The sequence below is a fragment of the Pteronotus mesoamericanus genome, unplaced genomic scaffold, assembly GCF_021234165.1.
Source record: "Pteronotus mesoamericanus isolate MK-2021 breed Mesoamerican mustached bat unplaced genomic scaffold, CSHL_Meso_final scaffold_165, whole genome shotgun sequence".
Taxonomy (NCBI): Eukaryota; Metazoa; Chordata; class Mammalia; order Chiroptera; family Mormoopidae; genus Pteronotus; species Pteronotus mesoamericanus.
The window spans coordinates 5206164-5224772 of record NW_026555307.1 but is presented as its reverse complement, the minus strand read 5'-3'; the positions used below and the strand labels follow the sequence as shown (position 1 = coordinate 5224772).

At 44.8% G+C, this 18609-nt stretch overlaps 1 protein-coding gene across 1 annotated transcript; it reads right to left on the bottom strand.

The window, feature by feature from the left end:
- Positions 1 to 1411: 1411 nt before the first annotated feature.
- On the bottom strand, positions 1412 to 3400 carry LOC129083074 (heat shock cognate 71 kDa protein-like). Its single transcript, XM_054588844.1, is given in 4 exon segments — positions 1412 to 1453; positions 1455 to 2478; positions 2480 to 2584; positions 2586 to 3400. Coding segments are annotated over 4 exon segments (1929 nt in total). The 5' UTR covers positions 3344 to 3400.
- Between the last annotated feature and the right edge of the window lie 15209 nt (positions 3401 to 18609).

The following is an 18609-nucleotide window of genomic DNA, read 5'->3' as shown; positions in this document are numbered from 1 at the left end:
ACTCATAGGAAACCCAGTTATTGAAGTTATCAGATTTAGACTTTAGAATAACCTCTGATTGATACACTCAAGGAGATAAAGGACAAAATGGAAAATTCCACAAAGAATAGAAATATATTAAAAAATCAATGGCAATTTTAGAACTGAATAATATAATTAAAATTAAGAACATATTGTATGAATTCAAAGTACAAGACACAGATGAAGAGAGTCTTAGTGAATTGGAGGACACATCAGAAGAAAATATCTGGACTAAAACACAAGGAGACAAAAGCGTGGAAAAGACAGAAAAAGTATATCATTTTGGACATAGGAAAATTTTAGCATAATTGTTTTTAAAATTTGCTTTATATTTATATTTAAAAATATTTTTTTTATTTATTTTTAGAGAAGGGAATAGAGGAAGAAAGAGAGGGGGAGAAACATCAATATGTGGTTGCCTCTCAAGTGCCCCCTTAACTGGGGACCTGGCGTGAAACACCGGCATGTACTCTGACTGGGAATTGAATCAGCGACCCTTTGATTCGCAGGCAGGCCCTCAATCCCCTGAGGCACACCAGCCAGGGCAGCATAATTGTAAGTCCTAGAAAGAGGGGGGGGATAAAACAGGGTAATACTTGAATATATAATAGCCAGAAATTTTCCAAAATTGGTGAAAGGCATAAATTCACAAACTCAAGAAGACCTGTAGAACCCTAAATATAAATACAAAGAAAGTCACCTCTAAGTACATCATAGTAAAACTATTGAAAACCAAAGAGTAAAAGATAATCTTTAAAATAGCCAAGTAAAATGACAGATCACTTTCACTTGAGCTACCATCGGACTTATATCTAACTCTTCATCCAAAGCTATGGAAGTCAGAAGTGAAATAACATCTTTACAGCATTGAAAAGCCAATCTTGAGTTCTATAATGAGTAAAAATACTTACCAAAAATGAAGGGTAAATGAGGATATTTTAAACATATAAAAAATGAGAGTATTTATCAATAGCAAATATACACTAAAAGAAATATTAAATACTTTTGGGCAGAAGGAAAATTATCACAGATGGAACTTTAGAAATGCAGAAGAAAATGAATGCAGAAATAACAGTAAATAAATGGGTAAATCTTAATGAATATTGACAAAAATAATAATGTCTTGTAGGATTTTAAACACATATAGAAAAGATTTTTTTTTATGGTGCCAATTTTAAATAGTTTTATTTAAGACATCGCATTTTCCACTTTACAATACAGTGCTTATAAAGTGCATTATTTCCCTGTGCACATAGTCCATGTTCAAGTATGAAGAATGCTGTTTTATTATACAGCAGCTCAACTTTTAAAACTGCCATGGAATTTGCTACAAATTTGGGTCCTTCAATATTCTGTGTGGAACAGTTCTGAATCTATTCAACAGGCTGGCTTAATCAACTTCTTCAATGGTGGGCCCAGAAGAGGCACCCCCCGGAGGGAGGGGCTCCGCCACTGGGGAAGCCCCCAGGCATTCCTCCCGGCATGGCCCCTGCACTCTGGTACAGCTTCGTGATGATTGGGTTGCAGACTTTCTCCAGCTCTTTCTGCTGATGTTCAAATTCTTCATTTTCTGCAGTCTGATTCTTATCAAGCCAGTTGATGATTTCATTGCATTTGTCAAGTATCTTCTGTTTGTCCTCATCATTGATCTTGCCTTGAAGTTTTTCATTTTCAACAGTTGCTTTCATGTTGAATGCATAGGATTCAAGTGAGTTCTTGGAAGACACCTTGTCCCACTGCTTCTCATCTTCAGCTTTGTACTTCTCAGCTTCCTGGACCATGCGCTCAATGTCTTCCTTGCTCAGATGACCCTTGCCATTAGTGATGGTGATCTTATTCTCCTTTCCTGTGCTCTTATCCACAGCAGAGACATTAAGGATGCCATTGGCATCAATGTCGAATGTGACTTCAATCTGAGGGACACCGCGAGGTGCAGGAGGTATGCCTGTGAGTTCAAACTTGTCGAGCAGATTGTTATCCTTGGTCATGGCGTGCTCACCTTTGTAAACCTGAATGAGCACACCAGGCTGGTTGTCTGAGTAGGTGGTGAAGGTCTGTGTCTGCTTGGTAAGAATGGTAGTATTGCGTTTAATGAGGACAGTCATGACTCCACCAGCAGTCTCGATGCCAAGGGAAAGAGGAGTGACATCCAACAGCAGCAGATCTTGAACATTTTCAGATTTGTCCCCAGAGAGGATGGCTGCCTGGACAGCTGCACCATAAGCAACAGCCTCATCAGGGTTGATGCTCTTATTCAGTTCTTTTCCATTGAAGAAATCCTGCAGGAGTTTCTGAATCTTGGGGATATGGGTAGAACCCCTCACCAGAACAATATCATGGATCTGGGACTTGTCAAGCTTGGCATCCTGAAGAGCTTTCTCTACGGGGTCCAGGGTGCCACGGAAAAGGTCAGCATTCAATTCTTCAAGTTGGGCACGGGTGATAGAGGTATAGAAGTTCATAGAGTGAATCAATCTCAATACTGGCCTGGGTGCTGGAAGAGAGAGTACGCTTAGCTCGTTCACAAGCAGTACGAAGGCGACGAACAGCCCTCTTATTCTCTGATATCCTTCTTGTGCTTGCACTTGAAATCTGCAATGAAATGGTTGACCATTCGGTTGTCAAAGTCTTCTCCACCCAAGTGAGTGTCACCAGCTGTAGATTTGACCTCAAAGATTCCATCTTCAATGGTGAGAATGGACACATCGAAAGTGCCACCTCCCAAGTCAAAGATCAGCACATTTCTTTCAGCTCCAACCTTTTTGTCTAAGCCATAAGCAATAGCAGCGGCAGTTGGCTCATTGATGATTCTGAGTACATTGAGACCATCAATAGTTCCAGCATCTTTGGTAGCCTGACGCTGAGAATCATTGAAGTAGGCAGGTACTGTGACAACAGCATTGGTAACAGTCTTTCCAAGGAAGGCTTCTGCAATTTCCTTCATCTTTGTCAAAACCATAGATGACACCTCTTCTGGATAGAAGCTTTTTGTCTCTCCCTTGTATTCTACTTGGACCTTGGGCCTGCCAGCATCATTGACCACCATGAAAGGCCAATGCTTCATATCAGACTGGACAACAGAATCGTCAAATCTACGTCCAATTAAGCGTTTGGCATTGAAAACCGTGTTGGTAGGATTCATAGCAACCTGATTCTTCACAGCATCACCAATCAGTCGTTCAGTATCAGTGAAGGCTACATAACTTGGAGTGGTTCGGTTTCCCTGATCGTTGGCAATTATCTCCACTTTTCTGTGCTGGAAGACACCCACACAAGAGTAGGTGGTGCCAAGATCAATGCCAAATGCAGGTCCCTTAGACATGGTTGCTTGAGTGCGCGCACAGCTCGTAGAGACCCGAATCAGGACAGCGCCCCAGTGTTCAATGAGCAAAAGATTTTTTTAATATATAAGAATTAAAATGTGTGAAATAAAAGGCATCCAAATAGGAAAGGAGGAAGTAAAGCTATCATTGTTTGCAGATGACATGATAGTGTACATACAGAACCCTGTAGACTCTACCAAAAAACTCCTCAACCTAATAAGTGAATTTGGCAAAACAGCAGGATACAAAGTCAACATTCAGAAATCAAAGGCATTTTTGTACACCAGCAATGCAATAGAAGAAGAAGAAATCAGAAAAAAAAATACCATTCGATATAGCAAGAAGAAAAATAAAGTACCTAGGCATACCTTTAACCAAAGACATAAAAGATCTGTACGCAGAAAACTATACAACATTGAAGAAAGACATTAAGGAAGACACAAATAAATGGAAGCATATACCGTGCTCATGGCTTGGAAGAATTAATATCATCAAAATGTCCATACTACCCAAAGCAATTTATAGATTCAACACAATCCCTATTAAGATACCAATGACATATTTCACAGAAATTGAACAGACATTTCAAAAATTTATATGGAACCATAAACAACCCCGAATTGCCGCAGCAATTTTGAGAAAGAAAAACAAAGTAGGAGGGATCACAATACTGAACATCAAACTCTACTACAAAGCCACTATACTCAAAACAATCTGGTACTGGCACAAGAACAGATCCATAGACCAGTGAAACAGAATAGAAAGCCCAGAAATAAGCCCAGGTCTCTATGGGCATCTAATATTTGACAAAGGGGGCAGAAGCATAAAATGGAGCAATAATAGCCTCTTCAACAAATGGTGTTGGGAGAGCTGGACGGCTACATGCAAAAAATTGAAATTGGATCATCAGCTGACACCATACACAAAAATAAACTCAAGATGGAGAAAAGACTTAAATATAAGTCACAACACCATCAAAGTCCTAGAGGAGAACCATTGGCAGGAAACTCTCAGATATCCCACGCAGCAATTTTTTCACCGATATGTCTCCTAAAGCAAGGGACATAAAGGAAAGAATAAACAAGTGGGACCTCATCAAAATAAGAAGCTTCTGCACGGCAAAAGAAAACATCAGCAAAATGAAAAGGGAGCCAACCGTATGGGAAAATATATTCGCTAATGATACATCAGATAGAGATTTGTTCTCCAAGATATATAAAGAACTCACTCGACTCCACTCCAAGAAGACAAACGACCCAGTCAAAAAATGGGCAAAGGACCTGGGCAGACGCTTTTCCAAGGAGGAGATACAGAGGGCCCAGAGGCATTTGAAAGGATGCTCAGCATCACTAGCCATCAGAGAAATGCAGATCAAAACCACCATGAGGTACCACCTCACACCGGTCAGAAGGGTCATCATAAATAGATCACAAACAACAGGTGCTGGCGAGGCTGTGGAGAAAAGGGAACACTAGTACACTGTTGGTGGGAATGCAGACTGGTGCAGCCACTGTGGAAAGCAGTGTGGAATTTCCTCAAAAAGCTGAAAATGGAACTGCCTTTTGATCCAGTGATTCCCCTGCTGGGACTATACCCTAAGAACACCAAAATGCCAATACAAAAGAACCTATGCACCCCAATGTTCATAGCAGCACACTTTACAATAGCCAAGTGTTGGAAGCAACCTAAATGCCCATCAGTAGATGATTGGATCAAAAAGTAATGGTACCTATACACAATGGAATACTATGCAGCAGAAAGAAAAAAAGAACTACCAAACTTTGCGACAGCATGGATGGAACTGGAGAGCATTATGCTAAGCGAAATAAGCCAGGGGGCGAAAGACAAATACCATATGATCTCACCTATAAGTGGAAGCTAACCAACAATACAAAGATGCAAGGAAAATAAGACCAGCAACACTGAAAGGAAAAGAAATCAACAGAGACAAGAGGGAAGGAGGGAGGGGGGGCGGGGACAAGCAAGGGAAGGGGAAAGTCAAGGAACATATAGCAAGGACTCATGGACAAAACCAAAGGGGAAGAGCTGAGGGAGGGAAGGAGGAAGGGGGCAAGGGAAAGTGGTGAGGGGTAGGCAGAGACAAATGTATTTGAAAAAATAAATTAAAAAAAAATAAAATGTGTGAAATAGAACAAAAAGTGGGAGGGAATTAATAGACTTACGATATGTTAAGATCCTTGCATTGTTCTGGAACTAGTAAAATGACTCATTTATCTTAAATTTTAATAAGTTAAAGATGTGTGTCTTAATCTGTATTAGTCTACTTGGGCTGCCATAACAAAATACTATAGACCGGGTTGCTTAAACAACAGAAATTTGTTTTCTCATAGTTCTGGAGGCTGGAAGATTGAGATCAGGCTCTCAGCACAGCTGGGTTCTAGTGAGGGCTCTCTTCCTGGCCTTCACATGGCCATTTTACTGTGTCCTCAGATGTTGGAAAGAGAGAGAGGGAGAGAGAGGAGAGGGGTGAAGAGAGGGAGAGAAAGAAAGGGAGAGAGGGAGAAGAGAGAGAGAGCTCTCTGATGTCTCTTTTTACGATGACACTAATCCTGTTGACTTCATTCAACTTAATTACTTTTATAAAGGCCCTATCTCCAAATACAGTCACATTTCAGGGATAGGGCTTCAACATATGAATTTAATGGGGGGAAACAATTCAATCCATAACAGGATTTCCAGGATATAGCCACTAAAGGAATGGTAAAAATATATAACTAACAAGCTAATAATAGAGGGCAATAATGTGAAAATAATTGCTCTAAAAGAAAGCAAAGAAGGTGAGGCAAATAGAAAAAGAAATAGAAACATTGTATATTTAAACCCAAATATATAAGTAATTAAATTAAATGAAAATGAACTAAACACTACCATCAAACTACAAAAATTGTCAGAGAGGATAAAAAACCAAAATCCAACTATATGTTGAGACACACCTTAGACATAAGGATAAGAAAGGTAGAAAGTGAAAAAATGGAAAAAGATATACCATGCAAACAACAACTAGAGATATAGTTGGGAGGTAAAAAGATAAATATTTCTAATGTGACCATACAAATTTGCCATTATCAATAGCAATTAATGGCAAACGTGTTTTTCTGACTTTCATTGATTCAAATAGCTGCCTTCACATGCCTTTGAGGAGAGTAATTTTCTTAAAGCAGAGTCACACTCTGTCTTACCCACTATGCCACCCATACTCAAATGGTCAGGTATAGGGACCTTCCTTCCAGCCTGGAAAATTACGCTATTGAGTGTGGCAATCTGAGTACAGGGAGGAAACTCTAGGCACTAGAAGTTGTCTTTCCGTTCAACCATGTTTGCTGAGCTTGCAAGAAGTCAGACTCAGTGTTGGGCGATGCCTGTCCTAGTGGAGCTCACAACTCCAGAGAGAGACAGAATTGCACAGAAAGGCCCCCAAAGCTCTGAGTGTTCCCTGTAGCAAAGGCACAGGAGCCTGACAAGAGAGTGACCCACTTCTCCCTTATTACTTCCTTTTTCCTTTCAAATATTTATTGAGCATGTACTATGTGCCAGGCTAGTAACATTGGGTTTTATTCTGACCTAAGGCCAACATACTTTCCAAAATAGTTTGATATCTTTAAAAAAAAAGAAATAAAATGGAGAAGATTTTTATCCCAAGTAGTGAACTTGTGTGTGTGTGTATGTGCGCGCGCGCGCATGAGCGCGTGTGTGAAATGCCTACAAAATTAAGAGAAATTAAGAGCAGATGGGCAGCTGCAGAGGCCAATGTAGAAAACAAAGGATACCAAAATTTACAGAGCTCCTATTACTTCTTATCTCACTGATCCTCATAATAACCTAACACAGGAGGTATTGATATGCTTTAACAATTGAAAATTAAGGCACAGAGCCCCAGCTGGTGTGGCTCAGTGGACTGAGCGCTAGCCTGTCAACCAAAAGGTCACCGGTTTAGTTCCCAGTCAGGGCACACACGTGGATTGTGGGCCAGGCCCCTAGTTAAGGTCTTGCAAGGGGCAACCGATTAATATTTCTCTCACGTATTGATGTTTCTCTTCCCCTTTTTCTCCCTCACTTTCCTTCTCTCTAAAAATAAATAAAACAAAATTTTTTTTAAAGAAAGAAAATTAAGGCACAGACAGGTTAAGTAATTTGGCCTGAGACCCTAGCTTAACAAATTGCGGAGCTGACCTATAGATGCCAGGTCTTTTGACCCTTGATCGAGTGTTCTTCCTGGCATTTCAGGTAGCTGAGAAGTAACTGTCCTGGAGATACTTTTTCCATACTCTTAAGTCCCGGGACTTGGGGGTGGCATTTGTAAAGCAATGTGAGGGGACCAGGGAAACACATTTCAGGCTCTGTCTCCATTACACTAGTGGGTTGAAATGCCCAGATGTCCCAGGTGAGGTTGGAGGTTGGTGCCTCCTCCACCCCTTGCTCACCCCTTGGTCTCTGTGTCTTTGGGACTTTGCACCAGCACTGGCAGAATGCAAGATTGCGCATGAGAATGTGGGTCAAGGTCTTGGTCCTTCGGGGTGGTCCTCCGGTCTCATGGTCCTCACATTTCCTGGACAGTTTCCAGGAGGTGCCATTCTCATTGAGAACTGGTCTCTGAGATGGCTCTGGTTCAAGGTACTGTCACCGTCACTCTGGTTGACAGTATGGCTTTAGAACCAGATAGGAAAAAAGAAGAAAAGCCCAGTTGTCGGTGACTTTGTCAGCTTGGGCTGCCGTAATAACATACCACAGACTGAGGAGCTTAAATGACAAAAATCTATTTTCCCAAGTTCTGGATGCTGGGTGCCAGCACGGGTGGGTTTTTGTGAGAGCTCTTTTCCTGGCTTGCAGAGGGCCACCTTCTTGCTGTGTCCTCACAGGGCAGAGAAAGCAAGCTCTCTTGTGTTTCTTCTGATAAGGGCACTAATCCCATTATGAGAACTCCAACTTTCTGATTTCATCTTACCCTAATTACCTCCCAAAGCTCCCATTTCCAAATGCCATCATATTAGGGGCTAGAGTGGTGGTCAGGGTTGGAGGGACACAGTTCAGTCTATAGTGGCTGGTTTTTTGCCTTCAGGCAAATTCTTACTAGTATAGCGAACATGTGATTCCAAAGGAGTAGCAAATAAGAGTCATGCCCTGCTGTCCGTTCATCCCCCTTGTGTCTTCTCAGAGGCCCTTTGGCAGGTTCCCAGCCACAGATCAGGAGGGCCAGTCTCCCCTGCTGAGCAACATGGCCCCAAACAGGTTACCTGCTGTTTCTCTTTGTGAGCTGAGTGTCTGTGAGTTTGGTGGGGGAGGGGTGGTGATTGTCAGAAGTCCCGGGTGCTATTGAGCATGAGCCTGGACACCTGGAAACCTAAGGAAGGTGGCTGCTGCTCCCGCCTGAAGTTCAAGCGTTGATTAAGTGCCCTTTGTGTGTTTTCTATCCTTCCAAATTAGCTTCTTTTAAAACATCTAAAATTTGAACATTGTAGGTTCAGCTGCTGAAAACTGAGATGCTACAGAGGCTGTTGCCCCATTTTCCCTTGGATGGACTTATCTCAGTCTCCCTGCCCCAGCCCCAGTCCCTTCTATCCTCAGGAGACCTCAGATACGCGAGATCTTTCTTTCTGGGCCCCAGCCACACAGGCTCTGGTAAGCCTCACGCTGTGTGCTCTAGGCAGAGGCACGGCTCCCAGTAGAAGCTCAGACGCTCTATCCTGACCTTCTCAGGCACTGGGCTTACACCTGAGGTCTAAGTGGGGTGTCCAAGCCTCAGCACTTTTAACAGGCCGAGGATTCCTGGTGCTTAACTTGTGAGTGCTTCTGACCCGCCTGGGCCTAGACTTCTCCCTTGACCTAACTCCAGTCCTGGCTTCTGATTGGTGAGGCCGCCACCCCCATTTGCTGTGCCCCTGAACCACCCCCCCGCTTCCCAGTCCACACCTCTGTGCACACTCCCCACTCCCCAGGCCAGAGCAACTGTCTGGGTCTTCCTGGGTCCTGTATCCTCCATTCCCACCCTGCAGGGGTGCTCCTGTGACTGCTTGTGAGGAGGCCAGGGAAGCCTCCGGGAAGGGCAGATGGGGTGGGGCAGAGCTAAGGGGTGTGGAATGCTCTGTTGTGGCCTAGAAACAAGGTTTTACAAAATCGCTCTGTAATGCATGCTCTCCCTGTCTCCGAAGCTTTGTGATGGGATGATGGATTCACACATAGCTTAGAAATGAAAACCAGCGCTTCCAGTTTTGACTGCTCAGCTTTGGCAAAGAAGCACCAAAGCAGCTGGCTCAAGCTGCCCCATGTCAGGAGGTACTCTGGGATAAAAACAAGGACTTCACATGTGCTCTCTTATTTAATTCTCACAACCACCCTGTTGGGGCACAACTTGCTGCCTCTGAAAACTGACAATCAGAGAGGTTAGGTAACTTGGCCATGGTCACACAGCACATCCATGACAGAGGAGAATTCAACAGCAGACCTGCTGAGGCCAGGGCCCACGGGGCACTCAGGCCAGCACGTGCCCCTCCTATGCTCCACTCTGTGCAGGCTCAGGGTAGGGGTGGGAACTGACATTTACAAAGATATCTAGTCTTTTCTTCTTTGAAAAAAATATGTCATTCTACAACTCTTTTTGTGACTGTGTTTCCAACATTGTAGACCTTGACCAGTGCAGGACACCCAGGATGAAGGGCCACAGCAGGAGCATCCTGGCCGATTAACAAACCAGCAAATTTCAGGCGGGGGGGATTTCACCCTGCCTCAAAGCCTGGGGCTTCCCTGACCCCTCACCTCCAGGTGCTGAGACGCTGCTTTGATGCCCAGCAGAGCTGGGCCACACAAGGCACTGGGTAACTGGCAAGCAAACCTTTGCCTTCACCAAAGTGACCATGTATCCCAAGGGAAACATGTACTGTAAATAGCACCTTCTGAGACTCAGTGCCCCATTCTGAAGGGACTATATCCAGTTTCAGAGAACCTGGAGGAGGAACCCCTGGGCATGCCCCTCCTGGGAGAGAGTAGAAATCCCCACTCTGTAGCCTCTGGACCTGACTCACCCCTCCCTTCGTTGACTACTCAAATGCCCCCCTCTCACTTTTTTCTTTTCAGAAATGGGCCCAAATCCCAGGCCCTCTGACTTCTGGCAGCCACATCTATCCAGCCACCACACCCAGCTTCGCAGCTGCCCCCGCATCAGGCACGGGGCCAGGCTCTCTGACAGAGGCCAGCCTGATGAGGCAGAGGCTGGGGGATGGCGGCCCCGGCTGAATGAAGTCTCGGTTCCCTGTACAAAGGCAGCATAATTAATCAGGCAGTAATGAATTCAGGTGCCACAGACTTGTCATTGAGTGAAGGAGGCTCTCTGAGAGGGCTGGAATTCATAAGAGGGAATCAGGGCACTGTTAGGATTTTTCCGTATTAAATGTTGATATTAATATTAAGTGGACGATTTATTGGAATTTGACTAAAATTCAATCTGTTGACCTTCAGGAACTGTCTCTTTCCCCCATTCCCCAATGGGCTCCTGGAGCAGGGGTCCTGGGAATGGGTGACCCTCTGGCTGACTCTGGCCCTCCACCCAGGCTTTCTCAGCTCAGGATGGCTCTCCCCACATGTCCTGTTACTCAGCATCCTCTGAGGTGGGGCCGTGGGGAGGTGGAAGACGAGGTTCCCCTCACTGAGAAATTGAGCTCCCCAGGACTCTGCCTCCAGTGCTGGCATCCTTCACTCCCGCCCTTCGGAGGTGCCCCTGTGACTGAACCTGCCAGGTGGCTTATGAGGAAGCTGGGGAAGCCTCCAGGGAGGGCAGATCAGGTGGGGCAGAGCTGTAGGGTGTGGAGTGCCCTGTTGTGGCCTAGAAACAAAGTTTTACAAAACTGCCCTGTAATGCATGCTTTCCCAGTCCCTGAAGCTTTGTGATGGAGCAGGGGTGCATGCGCCGTGGAGAGGGCGTGGGTGTTGGGTGCGGGCGCTGGGCTCTGTGGCTGGGTCCTGAAGGCCATGGCTGCCCTCACCTTAGCTTCCGGAACAGCCAGCCCAGGAGTGCAGCCAGGGCGGTCAGCAGAGCACAGGCACTGCAGGCAGGCTAGTATGAGCTTAAATCCCACCCAGCCTTCCTAGAGGACGCCCCCCAGGAGGTTTGGAGCAAGTGTGGAACTCAGTGTTGCCATCTGTCAGACAGTGCAGTTAAACGAAGGTGTGATGCGGGCTGCTTTGCTTAGGACTTGCGCACAGTAGGCACTCAGCTGAGGAAGGCCCTGCAGGTGGAGCCCACAGAACCCGGAACCCTGAGCTGAGGCCAGGGCTGGAAACAGCTCCGCAGTGCTGCGCGGCTCCGGTGGGGGAAATCCCAGCTTGTTGTGGAAGCCCCGGTAGAGCAGGACTGTGGGGCATGAGGTGCAGCATGTGCTGGGGTCCCCTGACTTCAAGCGTATCCAAGTGGATGTAGCTCACATCACTGCCAATTTCAGGACAAGCAATCCCCAAGGCCGTGGGGATACTGAGAAGGCTTCACAGAAGAGGTGATATTTGATCCCTTTTAAAAGAGTATGTTGGAGCCAAAAGCTTCTGTGTCCACCTACGAAATGAACGGGTGGCTGGCAATCCCCTATGCCACTGCTCCTGCTGTGTGCTCAGGAGGGGAAGCAAATGACGATGTGAAAATACAAACCACTCATTTTTTTTAATGGGCAAAGAACATGAACAATTTACAAAGGAGGCCAGGAAAATGGATTGTAATTTTATTACAGATCTTAAAAAGATGCTACATTCTCTCAAATCTTAAGAGAGATCAAATTAAATGAGCTATCATTTGTCACCTATCAAATGGGCAACAATTTACAAGTCCGATAGGGACTAGTGAGATCACCAAAACAGTGCTCAGATGCAGTTGGACCATGTATTGGTGCAACTGCTCTAAAGGGCCTGGTGGTGTCCTTTAGAACTTGAAATGGGCATACCCTGCAATCCAGCAATTTCCCTTCCAACCCGTGAGAAACATCTATGTGCACAGAGAATCATGGCAGCAGCCTCTGAGGTGGTAGAAACCTCACTGCCCATCGATACTGGAATGCCCGAATAGATCGAGGCATCTACACAGCATGGAGTTCTCTACAGCAATTTGTAAAAACTGTTGGACCTATATGTATGTAAATAGATCTTTAAAATGTATTGTTGAGTTAGAAAACAACAACAACATCCAAACTACAGAACAACATACAGGGTCCCGCAGAAGTAAGGCTTGTTTGAATGTGGTTGGTAGGGTACGTGAATGTCTCACATGAGATGGACAGCAATTTGAACATTTCACCTAAAATGCCATACGGTGTGCTTGAGTGTGATAGTGTTATGTTACAGAATTACATGCTTATGATTTTGTAATAAAGAAGGGGCGCTATTTGTGCCAGGCCCTGTATGTATACTTTATATTTTAAAAACCAACAAGACATCAATAACAACTAATATTATATAGTTTTAATAGAGTCCCAGGCATGTTGCAAAAGCAAGAAAAAATCCGAAAGGGTATATACAGGTTCAGTGGTCACCGTTAGGAAGGTTGAAGAGTAGCCATGGATTCCAGGAGTCCAGGGGAACTTGAGACTTCTCTATGATGCTAAAGTTTTGGGGAAAGCAAACGGGTTAATATACCCTTTAGTGGTTAATGTATCCCATTACAGAGGTTAATTTTTTAAAAAAGGTTTGACTGGGGAACGAGTGCATCTGGGGGCTCTTGGTAGAATACAAAATGAAGAGCTGAGACAATGGCTTAGGAGGGATGGAGGTGGGCCACTTCGAGCAAACACCCCCTGGGGCTTCCCGAGGGGAGAAAATGAGAGGAGAAGCGAGACAAAGCCAGGGAGCCTGGACACATAGAAGGGACCCCCTGGGACCACCTGAAGAGCAAGGGTTGGTGATTCCTTTGTCCTTGTCCTCTGGCTGGGAGTATGACACAGGGAGACACTTTTCCTGATGCTTAAATTTCTAGCTGTGACAACCAAGATTCTTCCCCACAATGCTCCTTTCCTCCTTTTAAGCTAGAGATCTGTTTATCTTGCTGCTTGGACAGGAAGTCTTGATTTTTGCCTAAGGGACCCAGAATTAAAAATGAGCATTCCTGCTGCCAAGCCCTCTGAAGGCATCATCCAGAGGAAGTAAGCTCTAGTCCTGGGGCACACCTTTGCTTTCCCGGACTGCCCAGCAAGGCAGGAGGCCTGCGTCTCCCCATGGCTACATGGATGCAGAACCTGCCTCTGCTGGGTCACACACAGGGGCCCTCAGCTGCAGGTCCTCAGGCTTATGGGAGGTGGTAGTAGTGGTGATAATGGTGGGAAGTTACAAAGGCAGCCACTGGACCCGCCTTCAGTCCTGGGCTCAGTGTCCCTGCACAGGGTTCGGGCAGTGCAAAAAGGAGTAAAACCACACCTATTTCCAAGGCTCCAGGGCTGGCGGGCTTCATAGCCCAGTTCAGCCCGATGGCCCTTGAAACTTCAGATTTGTCATCAGGGTTCCTGGGAACTAAGCAACTATAATAAAATGTGTAGAGCCCTCGGCTGCATGAGCCCCATCCAGTGGGAGATGGTGGTGGTTGATAAAAATGATGTTAATTATATATCTTCTCCTGTCTTTTCAAGACCTTTATCAGCAGAGCAAACCTTTACTTAACTATAAATGTGTTTTCTGATGGTACTTAGAATAATTTATTCTAGTGCAATGTACAGGAAAAGCTCTGTTTTAATTCGATAACTCCTTCCCTTCTTGAGTTTCTTAAAGTTGGAGTTTTATTGTTTCAGAAATCTTTACAAAGGGATGAAGCTTAAGAAGAGGGATTCCAGTGAGCCCCAATTAAGAAGGTCCAGTAAAGAAATTGCCTCCAGCCGCCTACAGGAGAGGCGTTGGGGGAATGGTTGCTCCTTTGCACTGCTGGCTGATCCGAGCAGGAGCCCGCTTGGCCAGTGGGGCATGCGTTCCCCACTGGAAGTCCAAGACCACCAAGAGGGAAGTGAGGCACTCACTTCGGGGGGGGCAAAATGGAAGAAGAAGCCAAAAAACGTAGTAATCAAGATGAATAATATTTTAACACAATATTTTTTTAAATAAGAATTAATGTAAAAAACATTTGCACTGAACAAACCATCACCACTTTACACCCTCGCTTCCAGCCCCAGCTTACTGACCCCGTCAGCAGCTCTCAGGCCCCTGACTTGCCCCTGCCCAGGCTTCCTTGGGCAGGTGTTGGTCTGCCCAGGTCTCAGGGAAGGAAACCGGGAGGTGGGCCCTGTGGACTTGCCGTCCATGAGCACAGGGAGGAGCTAGAAAGCCTTTCCAGACAACTCTTATTTTTTTTAAACTTTTATTTTTTGGCAACTTGTTGAGAAAATGAGAAATTTAAACAAAACATGACAACAAGGGAGAGGAACATGAGAGTTTACAGTAGAAAAGCAGATTTGAAAACAGTGTTGAAAAAGCCTTCCACTTTCTATTGTCTGTTCTTTCAAAAAATACCCGAGGGTTTGCAAAACCAAGAACAATTTTTCAGTTTTAAGTGCCTTCACTTTCCCCCAACAATACTGCTGCCATAAACGCAGGGTCAAGTGTGTACCCCGTACGCCCCTCTAGGATCTGAGCGCTCCGTGTGTCTGGCTGAAAGCTCAGCTGCTTTGGTGTCAGGAACACCCATCTTAATCCCTCCATCCCTGGATGATGGGGCTGGACGTCCAGTCAGGGGAGAATACTTCCACCCAGGAAGAGACAGGAAACGACGAGAAGATGTGGGTCGATGAGACAATCCATTAGTTAGTGGAACACCCTTGTAACAGAAATGGAATGCGGAATGGGGAGCAGAGGCAGGGAGGATAAAACAAAACCCTTTCTGGAAATGGAAAGTCATGTGACTAAAACCATTTTTGTTGCAATAAAATATATTGAAATCAAACTAAATGAATGGTAATATAACCATATGCATTTATTCTGCCGTTCTTCTACCTATTTAAAAAAAATTAATCTGAGAATATTTAGAAACAAGGTAAGCCGTTTGTGGCCAATTATTTGCGGTGTGCGTCTACAGGCCCTGCTGAGGGGCCGCAGTTCTGTCAGGGAGGGCAGCGGGGGGCTGGGCCCAGAGCGGGTGGAGGAAATGCAGGAGGACAAGGACCCTCTTCCAAAAGAGACTTTAGTGGCAGCCGGCAAGTGGATTTTGTTTCAAGTTTTCAGACAAAAACAGCTTTTGAAAAATGGATTCTATAATTTCTTATATTAATGATATTTTTAAAATTATTACTTAGAATGCCGCACAATCCTTTTTGTCCTTCCCTTTATATGTGGACTTCATTTCAGAATCAGTATTTTCAGCACCTTGTTTTTTGTTGTTTTGCCAGAAAGTAACTTTTCTGTTCAACAGTATATTAATGCAGAATAGAAATAAAGATGCTTTAAAAAAATTCTTTCAAGCACAAAAGGAGATAGTTTTCAACAGATAATTTCACATATTTACATATTTTACCTTAAGCATTTTGTAGTCTCTGCCTAGTGGTGAATGGATCAGATTTTTACACTCTTTCAAAATGAACCAGTTTGGCTTCTAAGCCACTGCAAAGGACGGAAATGAATTCTAACTTTTTTTTCTACTTCATTTTCGCATCTTCACATTTCCTTATTTCACATGGTTTAAAATAAAATGCCGGCAGCATTATTTTTCCTTTCTCAAGAGCAAAGTGAATGTGACTTTTCGGAGGGGTCACAGGATGCCCGGGAGGCCTGTGGGTGTTGTTGGACTGCTGCCTGCTTTCAGCTTGACTGAAGGGCTTGTCAGAGTTTTCATCTCTTAAGAAACAAGCCCCCGGCGCTGGCCAGAAGCACGAGAAGGCAGCAGTATGAGTCCCACGCTGGTTCTTTCCCACTGACATCAAATCCTGAGGTTTTAAAATTAATCCCACACAAAGATAGCCCTTCATTGTGGTGCCTGTTTTAAATTAGACTAGCAATAATGACCTTTCTGAGATGTCTCGTTGTTAAGATAGCCCCCTGTAGAAGCTGAAAAGCTGCCGGAGGGTGTGGGAGCCCAGAGTGGGTGAGGCATCCCAGCAGCCTGGTCAAGGTGACCGCCTGGCCTGGCCAGGGGTGCTGCCTGGCAGTAGGAAGTGGTCACTAGCCCAGATGGCCAGGCCACTGTGACTTCCCAGGTCCTAGCTGCTTATTGTTCCCAGCTGAGAAACATTCTTCACCTCCAGGTCAGATTCCTTGAGTTCTAACAAGTATTTTTGTTCAAGGGAACTGGAGACATAAAGGGACTAAAGCTTGAACATTGGCAAAGAAAAGACCAGAGGGGCACAGAACAGGAACCAGGCAGTCCCCAGCAGAGCCCCGTGACCCCCGTTGTCTTGCTTATTGTGCACAGGGTTCTGTTCCCCATGCACTGAGGCTTCCACAGCAAACTACCTTGCCTGGAACATGGCTGAGTCGGGGGCAGCCAGTGGGCCAGTGCAGGCTCAGGCAGCAGCCTGTGTCTCTGAATCAATGGCAGCACAGCTGCCTCTCTGCTGGGCACTGGGTGCTCACTTACGGCTTCTGTAGTACCTGTGGGATCTTCACAGGGCAACTGAGAAAACATTTTTCAGGGAGAACAAACATCCCCAGCCACATCTCCACACATTAATAGTACCTGAGAAGTACTTAGAATTTATGTGGTTGAAATGTGACCTTCTTACCAGGCCAGACAAGAATAACAATTTAGTTATTCTTGATAATTGCTATGCTTCGAAATATTTAAATATTGTGATCATTTCCATCAGTGACTCCATTCAAAGTCCTGTTTTAGTCCAAATGGCCATGGTGCAACAGTGGTCTGAATATGGATCTTGGTCTTTAGAAATAGAAAGTGCACTGTGGGCTGGCTGAGAAGGGTGAAGGGATTAAGTGAAGAAGAAAAAGAAAGACTCATGAACACAGACAACAGCATGGTGATTACTAGAGGACAATGAGGGTGGGGGGTGGGTAAAAAAGGGTAGTAAAAGGGGAATAAATGGTGACGGAAGGGGGCTTGAGTTGGGGCAGTGAACACAATACAATATACAAATGACGTGTTGTAGAATTGTATACCTGAAACCTATATAATTTTATTAACCAATGTCACCCCAATAAAGTCAATAAAAAAAAGAATAGATATAGAAAGTGCATGTTACGCGTCTTTTTTTGTGCTGCACACCCACAAGCTGCTGCTGTATTTTCCTGGTGTTCTTATTTGGAGAACGAGTCTGTGGTGTTGGATTTTGAGTTCCAAGTATTGTGTCTTCTGCAAAGGTTCTATCTCATTTGAGTTGCTGCTTTTAACCCTCAGCAGTGGTTTTGAGGAGAAGAGGCACACAAAGACACTCTGAGTATTTTGTAAACAACCAAAGCTGATTTATCAAAAGAGCACTTTTTACAGCATAATGGTCCCTGTCAAAGTCCTTTCTCTATTCTGGAGGCCGAAGAATGTGCTGGGTCTGGTCTTCGCATTGGAAAAGTTAGAAGGATACCTCCTTCTCTGTTTTAATATATTTCACCTCTCTGAGGCAGACAGATCAGAGGCTCACAAGGAAAAACGATGCCCTTTCCCGCAGCGAAATTAACCAGAATCATGTGGAAAACAATCCAAGCCTTGTAGGAAAGGGGAGCCATTAAAATGTGCCCTGAGCAATGGGCTGCACCCAATCCTGCAGCCGGGCTCTCTCGGTGGCAGCAGACAGGAGGCTGCTCCCCAGCTCGGAGGGAGCCTTGTTGTACTGCCACAATTAAAATCAGCTCCTCTGCCAAAAAATAAAAGGGAGGAGGGAAGAAGGAGAACATCAAAGACAGATTGAAATGTGTAGTTAGTAATAAGAGTGGTCTCCTCTTGAACCAAAGCCTGCAGCAATTCACGGCCCCCTTGTTAATGAGAAATTTTGACCTCTGGTTTGTAAGTTAAACTTGTAATCCCAGCTAATGAAGTAAATCACTTCCAACTTGAGTCTGTTGTTTCCCGTCTGCTTTACACGCTGGGTCTGAGAGTGAGGATTCAGGTCCACACGCACAAACCGAGGGGGGAATATAATTATTCGGTGATTGCCTAGGTTTTTGCACGTCGAAGATATGCTTGTGGTAATGCTGCAGGTATTGTGGGTCAATGCATGATTTTACTTGTTGGTAAAATACAGAGCTGTTAAGATTCTTGGTTGAACAGGATTGAATGGCACTGTACAGGGAGGTGAGCCAGGGACCCTACACACTCCACTTCTTCATTTCTCTAGCAAATGGAAGCTCACCTCATTCA